This window comes from Mytilus californianus, unplaced genomic scaffold (assembly GCF_021869535.1).
Source record: "Mytilus californianus isolate M0D057914Y unplaced genomic scaffold, xbMytCali1.0.p SCAF_13, whole genome shotgun sequence".
NCBI classification, from domain to species: Eukaryota; Metazoa; Mollusca; class Bivalvia; order Mytilida; family Mytilidae; genus Mytilus; species Mytilus californianus.
This window is the reverse complement of record NW_026262615.1, coordinates 5,697,595-5,723,829: the sequence shown is the minus strand read 5'-3', so window position 1 is coordinate 5,723,829 and position 26,235 is coordinate 5,697,595. Positions and strand designations below refer to the sequence as shown.

At 32.4% G+C, this 26,235-nt stretch overlaps 1 protein-coding gene across 1 annotated transcript; it reads right to left on the bottom strand.

Annotated features, from left to right (window-relative positions):
- Positions 1–6,790: 6,790 nt before the first annotated feature.
- LOC127723064 (neurogenic locus notch homolog protein 2-like) lies at positions 6,791–25,128 on the bottom strand. Its single transcript, XM_052229501.1, has 10 exons — positions 24,782–25,128; positions 23,671–23,751; positions 22,289–22,396; positions 17,940–18,047; positions 16,346–16,453; positions 14,320–14,427; positions 13,641–13,729; positions 12,733–12,826; positions 10,471–10,687; positions 6,791–6,900 (listed from the first exon to the last, which is right to left on the bottom strand). The coding sequence occupies exons 1-10, from the start codon at positions 25,089–25,091 to the stop codon at positions 6,891–6,893; spliced, it is 1,233 nt and encodes a 410-aa protein (XP_052085461.1). The 5' UTR covers positions 25,092–25,128; the 3' UTR covers positions 6,791–6,890.
- Between the last annotated feature and the right edge of the window lie 1,107 nt (positions 25,129–26,235).

The following is a 26,235-nucleotide window of genomic DNA, read 5'->3' as shown; positions in this document are numbered from 1 at the left end:
AAACTTCTTACATATAAGCTTTGGCTTACCTTACTAGAGAAATTCAAATATTCAATACAATAAATTGGTATTTAATGCCTCACTTCTTAGTACGAGTAATCTAAGACAAAGACGTTTCGTCTCTCAGTGAATCCGATTTGTCAGGGAAGGTGATATATACACATGTGAACTGTAAATGATACTTTTATTAGCCAGAACTTATATTTCAGATTCATGTTTTGGTCTAATCTATTTACAACAATCAGGATTTATTGTACTGCGCGCGCAGTTATAATAAGTATGAACAACAACTATGAAATATAATTCAATGATTAATTTTCCTTTTCTACTTATCATAAATGTAAACAACAAAATTATATATCATTAGACTCTTTATTTACTAAACTACTTTTACTTTTTAATCATCATCACCTAAATAACCTTTGGAAACTATGTTGTCTATTATACCCAATTTGTTCGATTTGTCCGATTTATTTTTACTTTTGAGCATACACCGATGAAGCTGTAGCCAAACATGACGATAACACCAGAAATAAATTCAGTTGTCAACATGCGGTCTCCAAAAGTAGATTATATAAACAATTTATCATATACTTAGCAGTAAATACAAGCACAGTTTATGTGAAATACCATCAATGGCAATTGTTCTGTATCCGTCAAGGGTTAGATATTGAAAAAAAAAACATAAAATATTTCCTATAGTTTAAACTCTAAAAAACTTGAGTCTGGACAAGTAGCGGAGAAATAGTCAGATAACATAAACTGAGAATGTCAAAATCTGTCACTTCAAAATACCATTTTCGCAAAAAAAAAATAATATGATATAACAAGAACAGCATCTTAAATTGTTCCTGAATTAGGATAGTCTCGAGATCATATGGTAGGATGTAATTTTTGTTTCAAGATATGGTTCGCTTTTAATATGAATCATTGAACGCTCAAAGTTGTAGACTGAAGTATGCCCCTTTCCGTCCCCTTTCCTTTCTTGGTCCCTGAAAATCATTTTTCCCATAATTCATTTCACACCTTTCAACTATTTTTTTTTTAATCGCCAGTGATGATTGTTTTGTACACGCGTCCGGAGTACCAACTATTGGTATCTTTGATGAGATTTTCCTCCATCAATAAGAACTAGCCACTACTAAGAGAACATCAGGTAGTCATGGAAATTTAGACAACAGTTTGTGATGTGAATCCCAATTCATTTAAAAAAAGATGCGTTAATGTGAGTATGCGTCCTTCTTTAATTGATTTTGAATGTATCGTTTTAACGGTTTTTTTTTTCAAAAAAGAATACAACGATGGAGCAGGATTGAAAAAAAATCGAAAATTTAGGGGGGGGGGGGGGGGAGGCACTTATAAAAAAAATGTTTCTTATAACCGAAAATTGACCTTTTATTCGTTAGACCCTATTCGACAGATATGCATTTAATGGGATTGTGTAGTTGTCACCCTTTGTTATTAATTGAAAATATGATTTTTTTTACATAGTTTCAAATTAATTGAAAAACGAGGTTTTTATTATATTGGTTTTTGATACGAACATATAGTTTTCAAGTTTTATTATATAAGTATATTCTATGTCACATTTCTACATTTCTACTTGCAATTGACAAAACACGTGCGGATTTAATGATGTTCTTCATTTCGTTTAACAGAACGGTTTCAAAACAAAAGCTCAAACCTCAGCACTCGTTCACGCCTATCTCTTGCAACGGATTGAGTGAAAGTCTTCGCGATATGTCGACTACTGTACACCCTGTTTCGTGTGACCTAATTTTTATCAATTGACGACAATAATGGACATTGAAATCTTACAAAACACCCTGCTTTCTGTCACCAAAAGGCGGGCTAATATTAATCAATTAACGACAATAATGGACATTGAAATCTTACAAAACAATAATAACTAGAGGCTCTAAAGAGCCTGTGTCGCTCACCTTGGTCTACGTGCATATTAAACAAAGGACACAGATGGATTCATGACAAAATTGTGTTTTGGTGATGGTGATGTGTTTGTAGATCTTACTTTACTGAAATTCTTGCTCCTTACTATTATCTCTATCAATAATGAACTTGGCCCGGTAGTTACAGTGGAAAATACTTTGTAAAAATTTACAAAAATTTACAAAATTTATGAAAATTGTAAAAAATTGACTATAAAGGGCAATAACTCTTTAAGGGGTCAATTGACAATTTTGGTCATTTGCCTTATTTGTAGATCTAACTTTGCTGTACATTATTGCTGTTTACAGTTTATCTCTATCTATAATAATATTCAAGATAATAACCAAATGCTGCAAAATTTTCTTAAAATTACCAATTTAGGGGCAGCAACCCAACAAAGTGTTGCTTGATTGGTCAGAAAATTTCAGGGCAGATAGATCTTGACCTAATGAACAATTTTATCCTCATCAGATTTGCTCTAAATACTTTGGTTTCAGAGATATGAGCCAAAAACTGCATTTTACCCTATGTACTATTTTTAAGCCATGTCGGCCATCTTGGTTCGCGGGCGGGGTCATCGGACATTTTGTAAACTAGATACCCTAATGATGATTGTGGACAAGTTTGGTTAAATTTGTCTTAGTAGTATCAGAGGAGAAGATTTTTGTAAAAGATATCAAAAAATTACGAAAAATGGTTAAAAATTGACTATAAAGGGCAATAACTCCTTAAGGGGTCAACTGACCATTTTGGTCAAGTTAACTTATTTGTAGATCTTACTTTGCTGAACATTATTGCTGTTTACAGTTTATCTCTATCTATAATAATATTCAAGATAATAACCAAAAACGGCAAAATTTCCTTAAAATTACCAATTCAGGGGCAGCAACCCAACAACGGATTGTCTGATTCATCTGAAAATTTATGGGCAGATAGATCTTGACCTGATAAACAATTTTATCCCTGTCAGATTTGCTCTAAATGCTTTGGTTTTAGAGATATAAGCCAAAATCTACATTTTACCCCTATGTTCTATTTTTAGCCATGGCGGCCATCTTGGTTGGTTGGCCGTGTCACTGGACACATTTTTTAAACAAGTTACCCCGATGATGATTGTGGCCAAGTTTGGTCAAATTTGGCCTTGTAGTTTCAGAGGAGAAGATTTTTGTAAAAGTTAACGACGACGGAGACGACGGACGACGACGACGGACGACGACGACTGACGACAGACGCCAAGTGATAAGAAAAGCTCACTTGGCCCTTTGGGCCAGTTGAGCTAAAAAGAGGCCGAAGATACCAAGTGGATAAATAAAGTCATTAGTTGAAAACGAACTGACCATGCCATGCCAAAACAAAATAGATCAAAAGACAAACAACAGTCTACAAATCACAACATAGAAACCTAAAGACTTAGCAACACCAAATAATAATTTTGTTTTGGATCTAGAAATGAAATTAGCGTCAGGTTTGTAATTTCAAAAAAATGCATATGCTATATGTGAATATAACAAATTTGCAGCTTTTGTGTTACGCTTTAAAACCTCTTTTGGTGTATTTTGTACTTAAAGTTTAAGAATATATTGCTAAAAGCGTCCTTTCATGCTGCTGTTACAAAGATTAACTTGAAAGACGAATCCGATCTGTTCACTTCATTCTTTCGCTGTACTCCTACGATATCACCTTCAACAGCTCATATATATGTACTACGTCGTCAATTTAGATCAATAAATTTGTGTGATTAAACCATCACTTTCTACATTGATCATTTCTTATCTATCTCCGTATTTATATTTGTATTGAATTCAATAATGATTACTATTGTAAAATGGAATGAAAAAATATAGCAAAAATACCGTGCATTCTAAAAAAAGAAAGTCCATAAAAAAAGACAAAATCGAACTTTGGACTTTATCAACTCGTGCAACATAACAAATGGAAATCATATCCTTGACCTTGTTGAAGATGAAAATGGTGCGTTTAATCTTGTTTTAAAGCTAGGTAAACTTCTCTCTAATATGACAGTCGTGCAAAGTTTCGTTTTATTGAGAAAATTGGGTGAGCAACCCAAACAGACATGATAGTTTAATATGACAATAATTGGGATCTAGCATCTTAAACTGTGTACACTTACATTACAGAAATACAACGGTACTGACAAAAAGATTCAAACAAACATACTAAAACATCTTACAAAGACGCCAACAACAAAATTTTTGTAGATGATAGTAAATTTGACAAAGACGTTAACAAAAATATTTTTTGAAGTTGAAAGTACATGCAGTCGATAAAGTACAAATTTAGTAAATTATAAAGACCAGGGTAAATAAGATGAATACAACACTGTATAAACCTCTTGCATCCAAATCGCACCTCTGGAAATGAATCAGGAAAAAATGTTTAAAAAGTGCTTATGAACAGGTGTATTTAGAAACCTGAACCGTTCCTGTTGTGACTAATAATCATGCACATGGGGCATTCGTTGGAGGCACATGAAGTAAAAGTGCACAAAAATGTTCGGTAAATTTGTGGACATTTGGAATGTTCCTGTATACGCGTTTCCAATTAATTACTTAAATACTTTCTTTTCCAGCGACAGCTCAAATTTATCTGTGTGTCCTTATTGACTTGATGTTAAATTTGTCTTTGTTATGAACGTTATATATTAAAATTGAATTACATCACCTAATTATACTTATCACCTAATGTGTACTTACATGAGCAACGATACAGATGACACATGTCGAGCAGGATCTTTACGCCCTTCCGGATTACCTGATATCAATCCCGTGTTTTGTGTGATTCGTGATGCTCAGTCTTAATGTATTTATGTTGTGGTTTGTATATATCTATTTGTCTTTCGGTCGTTTTTCGTTTTTACCATTGCGTTTTCAGTTTGTGATCGACTTTTGAGTTTGAATATTCATTTGGTATTATCCGCATTTTTGTACGGGCTTAAACATAACCAACAGTCAATCTATTAATAGTTTATTATAGTTTGACTATAGACTAGCTATAAACTCGTGTAGACGTAAAGAAAACAATTGATTATTTTCATTTTCATGTATAATTAACAAGATATTTACAACAGTTTTTTTTCAAATGTACATCTGTATTACTAGTAGTACTTATAATATATCATCATTGCACCAACAAACAACTTGCTGATCTGAAATGAAATTCAAAATCAGTCTAACATTTCTTATTGTATGTTATGATTGTTCAATATTTACATATGTCTTCACTCATTCACAGTAATCTAAGTATTGCTTTTCTTTATTATACCGACAAAACAACCAATGTCATGCATGTTTCTTTAAACCATGACCCTTTCTAGTGGAGCCGCAAATGTTTAAAAAGTTTTCGAGTTGAAATTACCTTGATACCTCTTGGAATTTTAATGTCTTTAAATGTCTATTGATTATTCAACTTCAGAAAAATCTTTGTCGTAAACTTCAAATTTAGTGCCAACAATGTTAAAAACGGCCTTAACTGACGTTATCCAACTCTCATCGAAGATTACACTGCTGTTTAGCTAGATTAATCTATTTCTAAAGTTACAGCCGTAAACCCGTCATATAATACTTCAACGCCCCAATTTACTTTTTGGTGTTTACTAGTAATAAGCAAAATAATTGATTAAACATCTTCATTTTATAAAAATTACAGTTCCGGATATTTGATACATATGAACCGTCCCTGTTCTAGTTCTAGTAATAGCCCACATTAAGCGATTTTGTGCAGGCAATTTGTAGTTATTATCACGCCTATTTCTTATTAACTTTAGAATTTCTGAAGCTTTGCGATATATTAATGCTGTAAGCTATTGTTGTTTAGTCGTGTTTGTTGAATTCAACCGTGAAAGTGACAATCATTGTTAGTTGCGTCTGGTTGTCAGGTGTGTTGCATATTGACGCAAGAGTACAATAGGTTTTTTTTTATATAACTTACTCCGTCCGATGCAAGGAAAAGGCCCTTTGTTGGATTTGACAAATGCATGATCTGCAATTATGTATTTGATGAAAGTGAAACAACATAATCTAAAGGTAAATGTCTGCTTAATGCTGCAGCATTGAGACGTGATGATTTATTTATTTTTTTAAATGATTTTTGTTATGATACAGAAGCTGATTCTACTATATTTGGACATTACAGGTGGTCTTGTTTAAAAGCTAAACAAGAAAATAGAATTTGAAATCAGTAGCACGCTCAGTATGAATGACATAGCATTCTTTGCTCAACATAGACAAGATAAATCGAGCATATCATTTACAATCGACATTTCTATTGTCGACGCCTAAAGCCGCAAATAACATCAAAGCAGAATCGGAAATTGCTCAAAAGCTGACAGACGGTAATTTTGCAGTTGTGTGACTCCACGTTCTAACCCTTCACATTGTTATTCTGACGTCATGCACTAATATAAAACACATCTAAATCGGACAGTTAGCATTGATAAATAATACTACTTGTATTAATTTATTGAATGGATGATAAATTTTGAAAAAAACCAGTGATTTGCTTCAGTAGATGAAAACACGAATTTGTTTTAATGATGACCTTTGACATGAATTTAAAACATGAAGGCACAAGGTTTTATATTTACGACACATATTTTCCAAAAGTACACGATTTAAGCTTTCCGATGAATTATCATATACTATTAGGTATTAAGGTAATCTAAATTTCTAAAACTGTCTTCTCCGCCACTCCACTATTTGGGATAATAATTGTTTAGCAGTAAAATATTTGATATGAGTGATACAATTTCAAAGTCGTTTTACCGGAATTGTGTATATATATACATGAATATTATGATAACATTGTTTGATAAAGATAACCATGATGAAGGCTAAACGAAAGCAATATCTTTAATCGTTAGAGTAACATGTACAATTGTTGTATAAAATGTCACAACGTGGTCTGTTCTTTCGTTGCCATAATGTTTACATCAATCTGAAATAAAAATTATAATGATATAGGCGTTTATTCATTGTGAATTTATTGTGTATTTATTGTGTACTGTATTAGAAATTGAATTAAGTGAGACATATTTTGCAGTGTAATATCTTAAGGATGTTCGCTACTCTGTTTCAAAATAACAAGCCTTTTGAAAGACTGTCATAAATTGATAGTATACAAATGAAGGAACTAAAAAAGCAGAAAAAAAAAGAAGGTTCCGTGTGCTTGTTTTCGAGATATAAGCCATTGAAATTTGGCGGGAAATGATTCTCTCTAGATTTTTCATACATTTTACATTGGCACCTTTTTTCTTTCAAAAACATTGAAAAAATAACAAGGATTTTATAAGATTTTCAAATATGGCTTTTTAAACTATATGTAATAAAATTATGAAAAGAAAAGTAGGGATTAGTGGACAAAATGGAAAAACATGGATAAAATCAGAGGATTCCGAATATCTGACAAAAAATCAAAAACAAGAGGAGCGAACATCCTTAAGACACCATAATAGCCGTCTGATTTTATTATTAACCGATTGTGTTATGGTACCTGTCATGAGGTTTTGGATAAGAATGGTGGGTGGTGCAATAGGCAAATACAATGGTGTATATTCGATTGCAGTTAATGTGTTCCCTTCACGATTGTCTCTTTAGTTGTTATATTCAAAGTTACAAATTAGGCGCGTATGATGCGTACTCCTGTGGAATTATTAGTAAACCCGTGAAAATGTCGATTATCAGACAAGACGAAGCGAATTAGAAAATCCAAACAAGTAATATCTTTTATGAAAACTTTTAGATAATATGAAGTTTGATTTAAAATATAAGGGATGTCAATTAGTGCCAATCTGCCTAAGAATCAGGCAGTGTTGAAAACATGACAAACAAAAACCCGCTCAGCTTTACATTAATTTTAGTTCAGAATGTATAATGATGCATGACTAAAGCCTTCGTTTCCTTTCCCTGTTCTGGTTATTTAAGATATAATTTGGTTGAAATGCACTAGAAATTGACAATTAAGTGGAGATAACATCGTAATTTGCTATCATTCTAACCAAAATTTATCTAGATATTTGTCGAATTACCAGACACGCAGAAACGAAAGACCTTCCATTTCTAACTCAGGATAAGGGTACCTTCGAACTATGATGGTTAGGTCGGTGGGTTTTTTCGGCCATGTTTTGATTTTTTTCTAAATTGCTCGATTCTTACAAAGACTAGCACTTAATACCAAGTGTCGAATACGAAAGTATTGGTTTCCTTCTAGTCCTTCTACAAAAGCCTCTCATAGAGCTAAAAAGTAAGCATTGGTTTATCTTAGGTAATATGTGACAAGCCATGAGATTTTCAGGCTTTTTTGTACCAGGGTCAAATTGAGTTTTTGCATTTCTATGAAGTACACATAGATTCAAAACACCCTGAAAACAATGTACCCAAAATCTGCAATGTAAATAATAATGACTTAAATATTTTTCTTTCTCTTAAGGAAAACTACATCAATGCTAAGAAAGTAATTACCAATATACAAAATAAATCATCAAGGATCTGTGTATTATTTAATATGCTTTCTAATGTTCATCTATAATCTTATTGTGATTACATTTTGTACATGTATCCAGAAGAAGTGATTTAATCAAAGATCTGGTAATGTAGAGTAAGAGTAGACAGTCAAACAGCATGATCAACAACATGAGGACATGTTTGGTGAAGGGGATGCAAGGAAACTTTCAACAACACATAAATCCTCTTAATGTAGTTCTACGACAGACATTTCAGAAATTCAAATGTGACGTCACCTTTTTTGCATTGATCTCTTTGGCTAACTCGGCTGTGAATTTTTATGAGCTGGTTTATGTTGTTTTATGTATCCGTTTTTATTCTGTAGTTAGTCACCACTTCGGTGTTATCATGTATATCTATTATATAGTCATTTGTATAAATTTATTGTTTGCAAAAGTATGAATTATTCTTAATTCTAAATACTAAGGATTTTCTTATCCCAGACATATAACCGTAGCCATATTTGGCACAACTTTTTGGAACTTTTGGTCCTCAATGCTATTCAACTTTGTACTTGTTTTGGCTTTCGAACGTTTTTGATCTGAGCGTCACTGGTTAGTCTTGTGTGGACGAAACGTGCGTCTTAAATTTTAAACCTGGTACCTTTTGTTAGCTATTATTCGTATGTTTCTCTGTCCTATATGTTCTCCCATTTATTTGTATTGTAGTCCTGTCATGTTATGTTGTCCTTTTAATGTTATATTTAACCTTGCCATAAAAGCGGGAGGTTTGGCTAGCCACAAAACCAGGTTCAACCCACCATTTTGTTTCTTAAAATGTCCTGTACCAAGTCAGGAAAATGGCCATTGTTATATTATAGTTCGTTTCTGTGTGTGTTACATTTTAATGTTGTGTTTCTGTTGTGTCGTAGTTCTCCTCTTATATTTGATGTGTTTCCCTCAGTTTTAGTTTGTAACCCGGATTTGTTTTTTTCTCATTCGATTTATGAATTTCGAACAGCGGTATACTACTGTTGCCTTTATAGATAAAAAAAACCCCAAAGAAACGAACATTGGATGAGACACTTTAGGGGTCCAAACTTGCTTGATTAGCATGTACCGATATATGTCTATCATTTGTTCATATTCTTTCTTACAATGTGAAACAATAAGATTTACTTCAAAAACTTAATGTTGATGCTGTAATCAGTATTGGTAATAAATTTTGAGAAAAATATAAAAACTACACTTTGAAATGCGTATGCTTATCTTAAGTTTAATTTCAGGCTCCTTTGGAAATTATTTTTGATTCAAATCAATGCGATGTGTGAATTGAGAACGCAATTTCAAACGGAATTTTATCCTAAATTATTAAATTAACGTAAAAAAAATCTACTTGTTTTTATATCTGAATATAAGATTGAAATTTTCTTAAGTCAAGAAAAAATATAACTTTACTGCATGATATAATTTAACATCCAATAACAGATGCCCTGATTACGTTACGTGACTTTACATCGACGTTTTCTCATTATGATGTTTACCGCAATAAGCTTGGATATGTCATTTACGATTTGTATGATTTTGCTAAATTGTAATTTCGATGCCTCCGAAATGTTCTGTTTGAAAAACTAATAAAGTACCCAGATATTTGAATGATTCAGCGCATCAGTGACTTCAATAATCATGCCTCTAAAATTTGTTTTCATTACGTTTACGAAATGTAATTGCTCTCTGATCTGGATTGTCTATGTAGTCATTTTTATTCAATAGGTATTTATCAATTGTTCATTATATTAGTGTTTCTCAATGATTACAGGTAGTTAATGATCATGAGTTATTAAGTATGATATATGATTCTTGGAACTACTAAGATAATAAAATTGATGTCTAGTGTTCATAAGACAACGACTTACAAACCAATTGTGATCCCATTTTGAAGATATTTTTCCGACCGAGTATTCGAATATCGCTATTTGATATCTATTGATTAAATTACGTTGAAAAAAAATACAACCTATGTAATTACCAAATGTAACATATACATGAATTTAAAGTACACTCACGGTTTTTCACATATGTATCTATTCCTATTCCAACAAGTGTCATCATTCCATTCATAGTCCAAGTTTATATGCATGTCCAGACAATGTTCGTTTCCATTCTGATTGTTCGGTTCACGTACAGTGCGTGTATGCCAATCAGTTACTGTAATATTCTGTCCACTAGTTGTCCATACCCATACACCTTCTTTAGCACGATCTGATCCACCAAGCCAAAAAGCTGAAAGATTTTTTTTAAGAATGAACGTTCAACTATTTATTTTGTGTATTGTAATAATTTTATGAAAAGAGTTGTGTACTAATGTGAAAGTCTATAGTTAAGTGTCTCATACGTGGTATGTCAGAAAGTATGAAATAAAATTGAGAATGGAAATGGGGAATGTGTCAAAGAGACAACAACCCGACCATAGAGCAGACAACAGCCGAAGGCCACCAATGGGTCTTCAATGCAGCGAGAAACTCCCGCACCCGGAGGCGTCCTTCAGCTGGCCCCTAAACAAATATGTATACTAGTTCAGTGATAATGGACGTCATACGTAACTCCAAATTATACACAAGAAACTAAAATTAAAAATGATACAAGACTAACAAAGGCCAGAGGCTCCTGACTTGAGACAGGCGCAAAAATGCGGCGGGGTTAAACATGTTTTTTGAGATCTCAACCCTCCCCCTATACCTTTAGCCAATGTAGAAAAAACAAACGCACAACAGTACGCACAGTAAAGCTCAGTTCAAGAGAAGTCCGAGTCCGATGTCAGAATAGGAAACAAACCTATCTAGCACTATTCACAAAAATATAGTTATTGAGGTGATATTAATAACATAAACTGATCAAATTGCGCAAATTCTTTATGGATAAGATTGTTTGAGAGGGCAACATTATGAAACATATTAGAGGTAACAGTAATTGATACCTTGTTTAAGCAGCAAAAATCATAAAAAGTGAACTTTGCTGATGATATTAATACATCTTTTTTTTACAGTTGCCTAATATTTTAACTGAAATATTTGGGGTTTGTTTACAGCACAGAAGCACTGGCTGCCGGCGTATAATTCTCTCGAGTATTGACAATTCACCACTAGCGCGTACGACATTGGCCATTGACCGTGTTTTTTTTTAATTACAAAAGAAAATGTGAACTAAATGAAAGATTTGATACTGATCGGTTTTACTACGATGATCAACTTAATAATAACATTAACGGTACTAATCTTATTGCACCAGATGTGCATTTTGATAATTTATGCCTCTTCAGTGATGAGGCTAAAATATATAAAGTCCAAAACCTAATACAAACGTTGAAGAGTGATCCACATTTGTTTACGTTAGCGGCAAATATTGATCAGAAAATGTTAATTTAGCATAACATTTTGTCATTTCAATGTTGAATGTATCGAAGTGCTGGCGTTTTGTATTCTGGATGAATCACTGTCCAACAACAGTAGAACCGACCCAGTGATAGTGTAATAAACGTATGGTGACCTCAATGGATGACTGTCCACCAACAATAGAACCGACCCAGTGGTAGTGTTATAAACAGTACGCACAAAAAGTGTTTGGAGAATAACATTAAACTTTTAATTGTTTTGATTCAAGCACTACTGATGAGTGTTATGTAGGCGAAACTCGCGTCTGGCGTACTAAATCAGTCAAATAAATATAAAGAAAAATATGTTATAATTTTAGTTTTGTTCATGAAATAAATATCATTTGATCTGGGGGAACGATATCAAAAGATTTTCTAAGTTTTCCAGTGGCTGTCCATATTTCCCGCTTTCATCCCAGTCGAACCACTTTTCAAAATCTACATATTGAATTGTTTTTGTAATGTGTGTTCGTCTTGATTACCAAGAAATATATCAAACTAGGCGTTGTGCAACAATCAACAATCAAATAAAATTCAAACAACCACTGTACTGATCTTTCTTTGCTTATCTTTTTGTTTGCTTTAATATGCTTTTGTCATTATTCATCCGATCTTTGCCCAAAGACATTGAGCAATCAAAAACAAATGGAAAGAGATTTTAACCGATTATAAGAAATAGAAGTGTTTAGAAAAGTTCAAAACTAGTCGATATGAAGATAAGGATATCAAACAATTAAAACAATGTTAACACTTCATAGATTTCATGTGTCGATCACGCTTGTCTGGATTATCCTTCACCAGAAACGCTCAGCGACGAATATTTGAAAGCCATGGATTTATAAGAACCAAAATAATTGAAGAGCTGTATCACCGAAAAAAAGACCTAAAGTATACATACTTTTCCGGTACCTTTTCGCCTTTGAGATAAGAAAGCTAATATCACTCATCTTTTTAGGTTCTGCAAGCATACTTTTGAGCTTTTTACATGCAATCTGAAAAAAAGATGTTAAGGATATTCGCTGATCTTGTTTTATTTTTTTTTGGGGGGGGGGGGGGGGGAGGGGGGGGGGGTCAAATATTTGGAATATTCTGGTTTAATTAAGTGCCGTAAACCATTTTGCGCGCTAATTTCTTCTTTTCTTTTTATCATTTTATCAAAAATATTTTTAAAGTCAATTCTGAATATCTTATAAAATCCTTGTTATATTTTACTATGTTTTGAATGATAAAAAAGTTGCCAACATTAAATGTATAAAAGCACTGGAGGGAATCATTGCCCGTCAATGTTGAACAACTGTGATAAATTCATTGCATTTACAAAAACCTAACCGTAGGAGAAACATAGTTCACATAAAAAGACAAACAGACAAAAAACAATAGCGGTTCCTTGAATGATACAGACAATACACCTTGTTCATAAATGAAGGTAACTTTGTGTTTATACCGTGTTTACATTTTACAACCGTTCGTTTTAAAATGATACTATTTCAGAGATTTGTAGTATTCTTCCCTCATTTTGAAAAAAAAATTGACCTACACTTCCGAATTATTAGATACAGCCACACAAAAGTCAGGATATGTGGGCTGCAGTTTCAAGTGTTTTTGCAACCGCAATTCTTAAGATTGGTTTGTAAGTAAAGATTTTCGAACTACTTATTTCCGGTATAAATTTATTGTTGTTTTGTTTTTTTTTCTGTGCAAAAAATAGAATATCGTGATACACAATAAGCGACCTATAAAAATATAATAATACAGATTTTTTCAAAGTTTATTTGTATATACTTAATAAAAATAAATCTTCCCCACCTTGGCACCATTCCAATTCTTGTTGATATTGCTGAAGTAGTAACATTTGTTTTCATGCATCTTCCAGCCATACTGGCATGAACTTTGAACTGTAAAATGCAATTCATAGATATCAAAATTTAAACGCTATAATTATTGACAGATTGAAAAATGGAAATATCTTTTCACGCAATGCGATCACATTAAGCAAATAAAGTGATTTTTTTTTGGTTGGGCATTAACAAGAATCTGACAAAACGGTTAACTGTTCAATAAATAAATGTATTTAGCATTAACTACGGAGACGAATGTAACACACCTATGTTTTGTTGTTCTTGTTTTTTTTCGTAATGTTCATTCTTAAGATTTTTAGGTAGTTTCTTTTTAACTGTTCTTTCCTTCCTCTTTTTCTTTCGTTCTCTTTCTAAAAGTTATGATTAATTTGTAATTACTGGCACTTTTGATGAATTGTTTATATACCTTTGTATACGTACAAAATTTACCTACTGCTGGTACCTACTACCACTTGTTATTTACTTTTTGTTAACAACAGTGTCATATATGTTTTAATTAAAACCAAAATTGAAGTTTTTATAATTGATATCTTTTAAAGTTCGTGTTTGTATATTTTGTCCCATCGTGAATTCAATCAATCCCTCTTCTGACCAAAATATTAATAAAATATTTCAACGTAACAAACCTTGACATTGGTTTCCAAAGTAACCAGTTGGACAAGAACAAATATAAGTACTTCCAGCTGGTGTGCATGCTCCCCCATTTAAACACGGTGAACTGAGGCATGGTGTGACTAAACAAAAGAAAATAGAAGTAATGAAGTGGAATCATTCTATCAAAATCCAAGGATCTATCGGGATTCGAATTGTTGCTTCTTTGACTTCTTACTAGGACAATTATTTCCGTAATTAGCAGACATTAAAATAACCCTGCGATTTATAAATACGCCAAATCAAATTCGAACCTAAACTCCCAGACACATGTTGAAAACGCCAAATTATTCTTGTTCCATACAACCCAGGAGTAGAATTTTGTGCTGGACCATGGTTAATAGTTTTCCAATAGTAGTCTCATTATTCGAATTTTCCAAAATATAGATCGTACTGGTTGGTATATCTCTTTTTCTTTTTCCATCTAGAACTTGCAGGAACCAATCCGAAAATATAGAAACATCAATCATTCATTCGTTATGGTCTTATATCCTGGTAATACGAATACATTCATTCATTACTGCACTAAACGTAAAAAGTCAAATCAATGTACTTAGTTTAAACGGAGAGATGATTTGGACTTGACGGTTGACCGATTGACCAAAACAACACTAAAAGGAATCTTTCTCATAGGGCATTGTTGTTACAAGTCTGTTAAAAGTTGGAACTATGGTAACAAAAGCTAACATCCAGAAACCAAAATAAATATGGTTTTTTTTTTCAATGAGCTATCATCATGTCTGTTATGTAATGTATTCGTTATGCTACATAATATTTTCTACGAAAACTGAACGTTGTTGTCCGGACATACATGATATTACAAACCAAGTTCGACATCAACGCATTTCGATTATAGTTTGTGCTAAGATTTTGTGAGGGAAATTGATGTTTGATATTACATGGTTCACTTAACCACCTTTTATAACCAATTCCACTGAATTAACTAGAATAAAAGTGTTTGCAGTTCTTTAAGAAATGATATTGCAACGTATCCGTGTATTAAGTGTTAATGAATTAACGTTTTAAGAAGGCGAACTTATTGTGTGAAGTCAACACATCTATTGATTTTTTTTAAGTCCAAACTTTTTATTGCTATAAATACGCTAATTACAGATTGAAAAACAAATGGCAATACAGACATATAGGTTTTTACAATTCTGACAAAGGTTTGGGCGATTATTTGTAGTATTTACAAGAAATTGTATTAAAACATCTATAATTTTCTCCTTACCCAATTCACCCCTAACACTTATTCTCGTATGGACCGGTCATTGTCATATAAATCGGCTTTATTGGAAAACGTTATTTTATTTCAATTTTACTTGTATTTAGATCATAACGTGAACTTGTATAACGTAACAATAACTGTTTATAAAGACAGGAATGACAACTCTAGATCTGAAGTTAAAATTTCTGAAAGAAATTATGAAATTCCTCTTGCTTGTCGATAAACAATTTTACTGATGATTTGTCTTAGTTTTCTGGCTTTCTTCTTTACTAAACGTTATAGTCATATAAATATGATAAAACAATGTTCTTATACCTGATGCTCTTAATGGGGATTTAAGAGTAGAGAATGCAGTGTTAGCTAAATTAATTATAGAAAAATGAAGTACAAATTTAGAAGAAGACAGAAATATGGACCCCAATCAAGACCCTTATACTTAAAATTTTCGTAATAAAGAGAATGATACTGTATAAAATAGCGCATTCTTTGGAAATTTGCGATGATACGTTTTAAGTTTTCGAAAAAAGTTAAAACTTCATAGAAAACATTGCAATATATTGTACACACGTGTACTCAAGGTAAAAAGCTAGTGAGACTTAGCAGAAAATAGCATTTTTCAGTCTTATTAAGCTTTAAGCATTCAAACTGAAAGCGGTGAGGTGCAAATATGACCAATATGCCTATTATTGTACAGAAAAGTAAATTTGATCATTTTAAGGCCGAAATTGTCTACCTCACCAAACCTTGTTAGGCATTATAATATAGTTTACAACCTTCACATTTTGATCCATTGTATCCATTCGTACACGCACAGTTGAATGAATTCCCAAGTACAGTGCATGTGCCATTGTAGAAGCAGGGTTCCACAGAGCACGGTGTTTCTGAAAGAAAAACACATTAATCTATCTCAAAACAATATATATTTTCCAGATAAAATTCAAAGTATGAACATTAAATATGTAACCGTTAAATTCCTCCTAAAATTTTGAAAAATATAACAATCATTGTTCTGAAAACTGTTCCAATTACCTCCGGGTAATGACTACGAATGCTTAAAAGAAGGCACAACGAGGTCTATTATACTAATTATGATGAGAAAAACATGTGCTTTTAATTGTGTTAGAAATGCATATCATTTTTATGTATCATATTCATCATAACAACGCTATCTGCTCGAGTATCAATTAACTCTAATAGGAAATAAGTCTTTGTTTTTTAATCGGATTTCAATGAATTGGTTAACCGATACGATCTGTCGGTGACTAAACGCACTCGCACTATGTTTTCGCGGTCTTATATTTAAGATAATAGTAAAGTCATGTGATCTGTAGTTTTACCAATTGTGTCCTATTGCTGATTGGGACATATTTTCTGAATGTGACTTTACATTGCGGTTGATGCATCCATAGCAATATACCCTTTCCCTGTCGACTCACCTAGGTCTTGCTCCTTTTGGAAGAAATGCAGTTTCCTCAGTTTCTATTTCTTATCTTGATATACCTCTTCCTAAACTATTTACGAACATCGGTAAACTAATGCCGTCTTAATTTATTGTTTCCGATTGTGAATTCGTCTATCAGCACTTTGTATCAGCACCTAGATCAGGCTTGGTATATTTTTGTGCCAACTGGTTTTATATTTTTCAATTCACAAAAACAAAACAGCGAAACATGGACTTTGCTATACCTATTCATGTTAAACAGAGCTACGCATTTATTAGCTCCTTTTAATATATCTCGAAGACCAGGTCATAACTACAATACCCTTCCCTTTTCACGAATGTGACCTACCGAATTAGACTATTTTCCAGATTTGTAATAACATAAGCAACACGACGGGTGCTACATGTGGAGCAGGATCTGCTTACCCTTCTGGAGCACCCGAGATCACCCCCAGTTTTTGTTGGGGTTCGTGTTGCTTAGTCTTTAGTTTTCTATGTTGTGTCATCTGTACTATTATTAGTCTATATGTCTTTTTATTTTTGGCCATGGCGTTGTCAGTTTGTTTTCGATCTGTAGTTTTGACTGTCCCTCTGGTATCTTTCGTCCCTCTTTTCTTATTTACAAACAGGGCGAAATATAGGATCATGTATGCTGCATCCATCTACCTATACCAACATGGAGAATTAGATTTTGTCTATTCAGAAGGACAGTAGAAGAAATAGATGTCATTTCGTGTTTAAAATCCCCTCCAATATATATCTAACTTAACTTTCAGATTCAAAATAGCCATAGTGAACATGATGTTTGTATGCAGCAGCTGAGTCTACCTATATTTGCCTTTATGTTCAGATCAAAATTAAGCCACGAGACAATCTCAGTTAGAAGTTTTATTTTGTATGCTATATGTCCGTTTATGTATATTTACCTTGACATTCAGATCCATTAAAACCAACAGGACAATCACATCGGTATGTATCATTTTGTATGTTACATTCTCCGTTGTTTAAACATGGTGAACTAGTACATGGTGTCACTGTAATGATAACATAGAACATCGTAACTTACAATGTTTGATTTTGTATTAGACCTTATTATATTTAGGGACATATGCATGGTGGTCCATGGTGTCACTGTAATAATAACAGAGAGCATTATTACTTTATACTTTAAAGTGTGTATCAGATAACATTGCATATGTTCTTATATATATATATACGATATATTTTTCAATTATGGGTTGTTTGCCTGTGAGACAGCTTTCACATGTTTATTATATCTTTACTTGGATGGCGAGTTGTCTCATTGGCACTCATACCACATCTTCTTATATCTATATACAAGTCTAAATTGAAAACAACGTTCAAACCTATGATTGCGTTGGATTAAAATCGCAATTTTGATACGTTTGCATGCAAAACAAATTTCTTGATGGAGGGGTCTAAATACAGCACAAACAATATTTTCCAAAAGACCAAAACAGTGAAAAGGTATATTTTAACAAAATGCATTTGACTAGCAGGTCGAACAACGGATGTTCTTAAACCCTGCTGACTGTAATTGGCGATTGTGAAATAAACGGATCGCTAGATGTAACAAAATGGATCTTAATTATTAATTCAATACCAAACAGAAAACAATAAACTTGCGGAAAAGATGGTATACCGCAAACATGAAGTGCCGAAATTGGTACACCATATCCGGATTTCGACAATTAATGTCTCTTCAGTGATGTTAGGAATCGAAACGGTATTTGGAAGGCCATATAATTTACCTCAATTTATGTTGGACTCTTGAATTTTGAAGAGTCGAAATAGGATGAACAGATTATATAAACCTGAAGGCAAATATACTACAAGCCCAAACAAAAAAATATAAACAAGTCTAAATTGAAATATATAAACAGGAATTACAAGATTCTGATTTCTTAGAATGTCTTAGGGTCAATTGAAGTGATCTTTGAATGTCAACAAATTCTGATAATATAGTCGGTCGTTGGACAATAGAAAAATGTTTAGAATAGGCTTTAAAGACCAAACAGCATACTAATTTTGACGTGTTAATTTTTTCGAAACATTTTGTGGCGAGGTAATTCAAGCAAATACTGTAAAAAGATAAGTCAACGTATTGTTTCTATAACAGGCTATATTTCGGGATTTCTTCCGAAAATAAGGATTATTTTGTTTTATCCAAAAATATATAATTCAGTGTCAGAATTCACTTTCCATTTGAACAGATGATGTGTATCTTTCGATTTAAAACTCTAAACCATGTGTTTAATATTCTTTGATCTTTAAAATAAGAATTGATTTTGTAACCGCGAAACATAATATTCGACAGTGACATACGTTTTCAGAATTGAAATATATTTACTAGTTATATCGTCACAGAAATAAGTTGGGAGGAAGGATGTTTTGTAGTATTTTAAATATGACAAAAATCTAACGGACCTTTCAAAACCATGAATCTGACGTGATTGTACAAGTTTCCCGCAAGTTACATTTTTTGAACTTTTGAAATTAAATTATTTTTACCATTCGGAAGCACCGTTTGAACGTCAAACTGTTTGAAATTTTATGTTTCCTTTTGGTCATAATGGTCTAGCCTGTAATTCAGTGGTTATCGTTTGTTGCTGTATATCATATAGTTGTTTTTCGTTCATTATCTGGTACATAAATCAAGCCGTTAGTTTTCTTGTTTGAATTGTTTAACAGTTGTGATTTCGGGGCCTTTTATAGCTGACTATGCGTTATGGGTTTTAATCATTGTTGAAGATCCTAGTGAAGGATTACCAAAAGTTTGGTTAGCACCATAGACTTGGATTTTACCCACTCGAATTACTCTTTTAAGTTCAATTAGACAACATAAAACATTATTTCTATGGTGAGGAGAAAGCTTATACTAGATATAAATCAAAATTAGAATAAAATGAAGTCAAAAGTTGATTAGCAATCAGTATCATCACGAATGATTTAAAATCAACTTAATATTGAGCAAAGCATTAGTTTAATGTTAAACGTTGAAAAAAACTCAATGACATTGTTGTATGTTGTTGGACAATATGAAGGTTCCCTTTGAAAAGAAATTAAAGTTTGTGTGGCTCTACCAGTAAGTGGGTGAGCATTTAGTGTTATCCATATAGAAATAAGGAAATGTGGTATGATTGCCAATGAGACAACTCTCCAAGACGTAGAAGTTAACAACTATGTCAGTTCTTTCGTTTTTTCTAAAATATAACATTTTTTTTCGTTGGTACATCGATAACGTACAGGTAATGTTTTTGATGCGGTTCGGTTGACAGCCTTTGGACTGAGAAAATGTTATGAAAATTTTACCTTTTGGGTTTTTCCGGAGATGGATATAAAATGATCTGGAACTAAATATTGGTATATTAATGTAAATCTACGATGAATTTTTCGAACAAATATGTGAGTTGTTCCACTTAACTCTTTTCGAGGCTAGGCCTAGTCATTTTTCACGTACATATACATCTGGTTTTTCTTGTTTTATGTTATCAAGATGAAATGTGTCAAGCTGTTTGTTACTGTTTCTGTATCAATGATGCAATCCACGTAAACACTTGAGGCAATTAGACAGCGTTAAATTAAGAAGACTGTCTCACGGAGCATTTCAATGACATTAAGTGTTAAACTGTTGTTCCTAAGTGGTAACATAATCGTGTTGGAAATTACCACTTGTACCGTATTTGTAAAATATAATTATATATATATATATTACTTATATTACTTATACTATATAGTAGTCTTTCATCATTTGACATTTCAATATAGCAGTTGTTTAAAGATATTTAACTTTCCAAATTCATGTCATATAATCTTACAAATAACCTCAAAAAAGTAAATAGACAATTTTTATTCAAATGACTGTTTATTGTCATTTTTCATTTTCATATAACAAACAAAATATATCCAGTTAATTTTATAACTTTGGTATCTAATGTAAAAGTACGTGTAATATTTTCAATTAATTATTCCCAATATAGCTTAAAAATCAAAACATGGTGGAGATATGATCAGAAACGGTCGACGTCCTTACATCATCTAACTGGAGACATGTTTTTGCAGTCTTAGATCATTAGATACCAAAATAGTCGTGTATCCGATTGTGTCATATTGTGATATTTTGACGGATTGAAATTCGCATGGCTAGTGATAATGCATACCAGGATAAGTTCTCCCTGTCGATGCCCCTGTCTCGCTCCTTTTGAAATTCTCTTCATTCCCTCACGTTTTGCTTTTTCTCCTTGCTTTGTATTTTCCAAATGGGATTTGAATATCAGTGAAAAATGCGACTGGGGGTAAATTTGTTTGTGAGCTTTCGACCCTACCAACGAATATTGCATCAACATCGGTATAACTATTGCAATTGATTTATAATATAATTCGTAAATTAAATGCAACTTTGGTATCTTTTGCCTCTCTTGTTTATTCGAATTATGAAAATACCCAAAAAGAATACCAATACAATTATTTTTATCTTATTTTCTGTTTTAGTCAAACTTTTGACAGTCGATAATAATAAGTAGATTATAAGTAGATAAGTACGTATTGAAAATAGAAACAGGCAATTTACAAATACCAGTCACCCAAGAAAGGCATCATAACAATTATAGGAAACAGAGAAGATCATGAAATTAAACAATAATTTACATAAAACTTAGCATAAACTTTAAGATTAAGGTCTAACCTCACTAAAACAAGACCCAATGCAATTGTTCCAGTAGGGTAACAACTTTTCAACGATAGGTAGTAATGTCACTGATTTCCTTTTCTATGAATATGGACATCAATAAAATAATAAATTTATAAATGATAGACCATTACGACTTTCCAGATTATTATCTCTAGAATTATTGTGCTGGCGTCAGTGAAGGAGGTAGAAGAAATTTACTGTTTACTCGCTTAGATTGCAGGGTTAACATCTTAAAGTTGCAAAATCGTTCGAATGTGAATGTCAAAGATTCTTATGATAAACCTAAAACTATTTAACACATGTCCATAGAATTAAAATGTTATTTAATCCACCTATTGCTGTTGCATTTTTCAAATATTGTTTTTACACATTTGCACTTTATTTTCTTTTTTAACATTGAACGTCTGTCTAAGGGCAGGAACATAAGAAGTTATCTAGAGTGTATACAAAGGTGCTATCATACAGGGTACAGAAAGGCAGAACGAGAAATGTAAACAGGCATTAACTTAAATCTTCCTTTTATGTCGAAAACATTATCAGATTAAAGGTTTAAATCAGAATTACCTCCGCACTTGTATCCCGTGAAACCATCTTGACATATACAGTAGTAGCTACATCCGGCTGTTATACAAGTTCCACCATTCAAACACGGAGAACTGACACATGCGTCTTCTGTAATAAAATAATGCATTATTAACGATTTAATGTAAAAAAAGGCTATGTGATTATGAGACTATAATCTAGCATACACCAAAGGACAAGGAGGTAAATTAAAACTACATTAAACATTCCGGTCAATTACAATCTGCAAAACCCATACTGTATATCTAATCATAAATTAGTTGAATTTTTCACAACAATTTGGTGTTCACCTTTAAGAATGTTACCCAGAATGCTTTTAATTATGAAACGTCAAATTGGAAAGAAAAAACATAATTGCCTGATTTAAGCTGATATCAATTATATGTGACTGTAGTTTACCGATGTTCGAATCTAATAAATTCTTTAAGAAGATACAAATCGAGGTAAAACACCAAAATAGGTACAGATCACGTACTGATATCGGATTGAGACCGGATGCTTCGACAGGGTAAATGTCTATTGTTTGCATGCATCCTCCGACATGCGGATATTAACACAATGGCAAAGTTACTTGTTTATTCTCTTATTGAGAATTCGTGATGAAAAAAAACTTAATATTCACATTTATTCGGATATTTTATCAAACAAATTTCAACGGATCAATTGCCAATTGAATGTCATAGTGTTTGATTGGCATTTACGAATGAAAGTGTTGCTTTGAAACAGATATAACAGCGCCGAACCTGACCTTTGTATAACATTTCAAATGCAAAGTCTTGGGAGTTAATAACTCTAATCGAACATAGCTGTGTATTCACATATGAGTTTTTATAAGTCCAGATATTTTCATTTAATCGTTGATATCGGCCTGAAAGTTAATAAGGGGAATTCTTAGCATTGTGTTTGATATTACAAATAAATTCAGTTTTTCATGATGCTGTCGATCATCGTTGTCAAATAAAAAGTCATCTTACATCATTTGGAAATTTCTCTTAGAACAAGTTTAGAAAGTCGACCATGTTTGAAAAAAAGTAAAATAACAAAAATACCGAACTCCAAGGAAAATTCAAAACGGAAAGTCCCTTATCAAATGGCAAATTCAAAAGCCCAAACACATCAAACGAATGGAAAACAACTGTCATATCATATTTAAATGCCTACGGAGTTGTACAAGTATCATTTGCTTTTTATTTTGTCATTGGGAAACAATAATTAATTAATCAGCTATAAATATGAGACTAAAACAATGCAATGAAAGCAATATGAGATTAAGCAAAAATAATTCAGTCTAGTTGTTGTCTCTCTTAACACAATTTTGGAAGTGAAGGAAAAGAACATTTCAAAGAATGTACTTCATACTATACCTCTAGTTGTATAACCTTTCGTCTCTGTAAATCCTTTAGTCTTGGTAAGATCTTCCGTCTTTCGTTGTAAACTTGAGTGTCCTTTAACAAAAAAATAAATTAATTTCAAAATCCGAAAGTGTTGGTCTGTGATTAACAACGCCCCCTTCTTGCAGAAAAAAAATATGTAATTATGTGATTGACGCAAGTGGTTGCGTTGCAGTACATATAGTATGTAATCAGAAAGGTCATAAAATGGTCTGACACTATTTATGGATTGATTTAAGGAGAATCTATTTTCATTGAAGAAAGGTCAGGCAAAATTGTTTTATCAAGGACATCAGAGTTGAAATTTTGTATGCAATGTTATGGGAGAAAGATTTAACACCTTGATGTAAATATAAATAAAACTGAATAAATGTCGATGCGTCCGAAGCGAGTTGTTTTAATATTTCTTATCCAGGAACTCTGTTACCCAAATATTTGAAAGCTGAAGGTGTATTAATACGGTGACACGCTTTTAAACTTTATCAGCAAAGGAGACCTTTAATAATTAGCCAAACTTCAACTACGGTTAACTTTGCCAGTGGGAATTAAACCTTTGTTTTCTTCGTAAAGAGAACGTATAATAAGGTCATATTTTGGCTCTTTGAATTCGGAAATGAAGAAGTTTAATGAATCCTTCAGATGTTGAAAAAACTTGATAAAAATTTCTGAATTTTGTCTTGTATATCGGCATTAGGGATTCCAAGTTCTTATATTTGGTCCAAATCAACAAAAACTGCCACAATAGCCTCATGTTGAGATCTAGTCATTTACATGGGCATCTGGCGCTGTAAAATTGGTGCCATTTATATTATTATATTTAGATATGAGCAATTTATTTTACTACAAAAAAAGTATTTTACAAAGATCTTAATGTGCGTAAAATATATCTTTTTGGATGAAGTTCTTCCTCATATATCGTACATATTTGGACCAAATAATATACAGTTTGAGATTTAAGGCAGTGTATGAAGACTTTGATAGTGATCAACAAGAGGTACCGTCATACAGTTTTGGAAAGATTGAACAATCCATAGTTGCATAAATAGGAGAAAAGGTGTAGAGTACTGAATATCATTTGACTTACCATGTGAATTTTCACTTTTGTTAGAGCTGGATGATGTAGCAAAATAAATTGTTACTACCAAACACAAAACTGTCGTTAGTATAAACAATACCGTTCCAAATCTCCATCTATTTCTACTGGTTTGCATATCTTTGCTGTCCTGGAATTGCCAAGTTTTGTCGGGTTGATCATCTTTTAATTTATCATCACTTTCTTTGAATATTCCGTAGTCTTCATTTAAGGTTTCCTTTTCTTGAAATGTTATATTATACTGGGTATATTTTGGATCGTTAGTACATGTATGGTACGCTACATGTGTTTCGGTTGACATTGTTCTTGTTGTGAACAAATACTTTAATAATACATTAAGAAATTGACAAAATATGTACTTACGAAATATCAACCTTTGAACGATTTGAATGAGTGTAAAATTTCCAATTGTACGAGGGTCTAAATGAATAGGAAATTTATTTTAATAATTATAAGAACACATAAGCAGTTAATGAACAAAATCAGAAATATAAATGAAACGAATAAAAAAAATTCAAGGCAAAGTGCATTAAACCCCATTGTAAGCCGCAGATGTATAGGAAATTTTTGTTTGAAAACGCCTTCAAAATATTTATCTTTAATCTAATTCGGTCTTTGACGGCTATTTTCTAATTAGTAATCATACAATATCTCCATATGTTCATACATATAAAACAGAGTTATAAATTTACAACACCACCTTATTGCACCAGATACACATTTCGATAATTTATATCCCGACAGTGATGCTCGAGACGAAACTATTCAAAAATCTAAATCCTAGTACAAATGATCAGGAGTTTTGTGAAATCTTAAAAAAAAAACAATTAAAGCAAATCCGTATAAGGTAAATGTTTGTTTTCGAGAACGAACAAATGTTTAAGTAAAGTGTTTATTAATCAACCAGCATTATTTTCACATTTTTATTCCAAATTTCAAACGATTTCCTTCGGGGTTTTCTTAGTTTGTATATTCAACATGAATTTACGAAATTTTAACCTTCATTAAACTTCTATGGCCTCTTAAGATTAACAGCAATTATTTGCTTATGCATTTATATTGATATAGAATAAGCTAATTGATTAACTGGTGATTGTTAAAGATACATTAGCATTATCGGACAATTTTGCAGAGAAATACAATTTTTTTCTAAATATGATAAAACGGCCGTCAAAATACAAATCAAATAGATGAAATTGATGCGTAAGATAATGCTTCTATCAAACAGTGTGTGTACTTTTATTTACATAATAGTACGCATCATGTGGCGGATGATCTGCTTACCCTTCCGGAGCACCTGAGATCGTCCTGGGTTTTTTGGTGTGTTGCGTGTTGCTCAGTCTTGAGTTTTCGATGTTGTGTTTTGTGTACTGTTGTTTTACTTTTGGTCGTAATTTTATCTTTCTCCGTGGCGTTGACAGTTTGTTTTCGACTTAGGTCCCTTT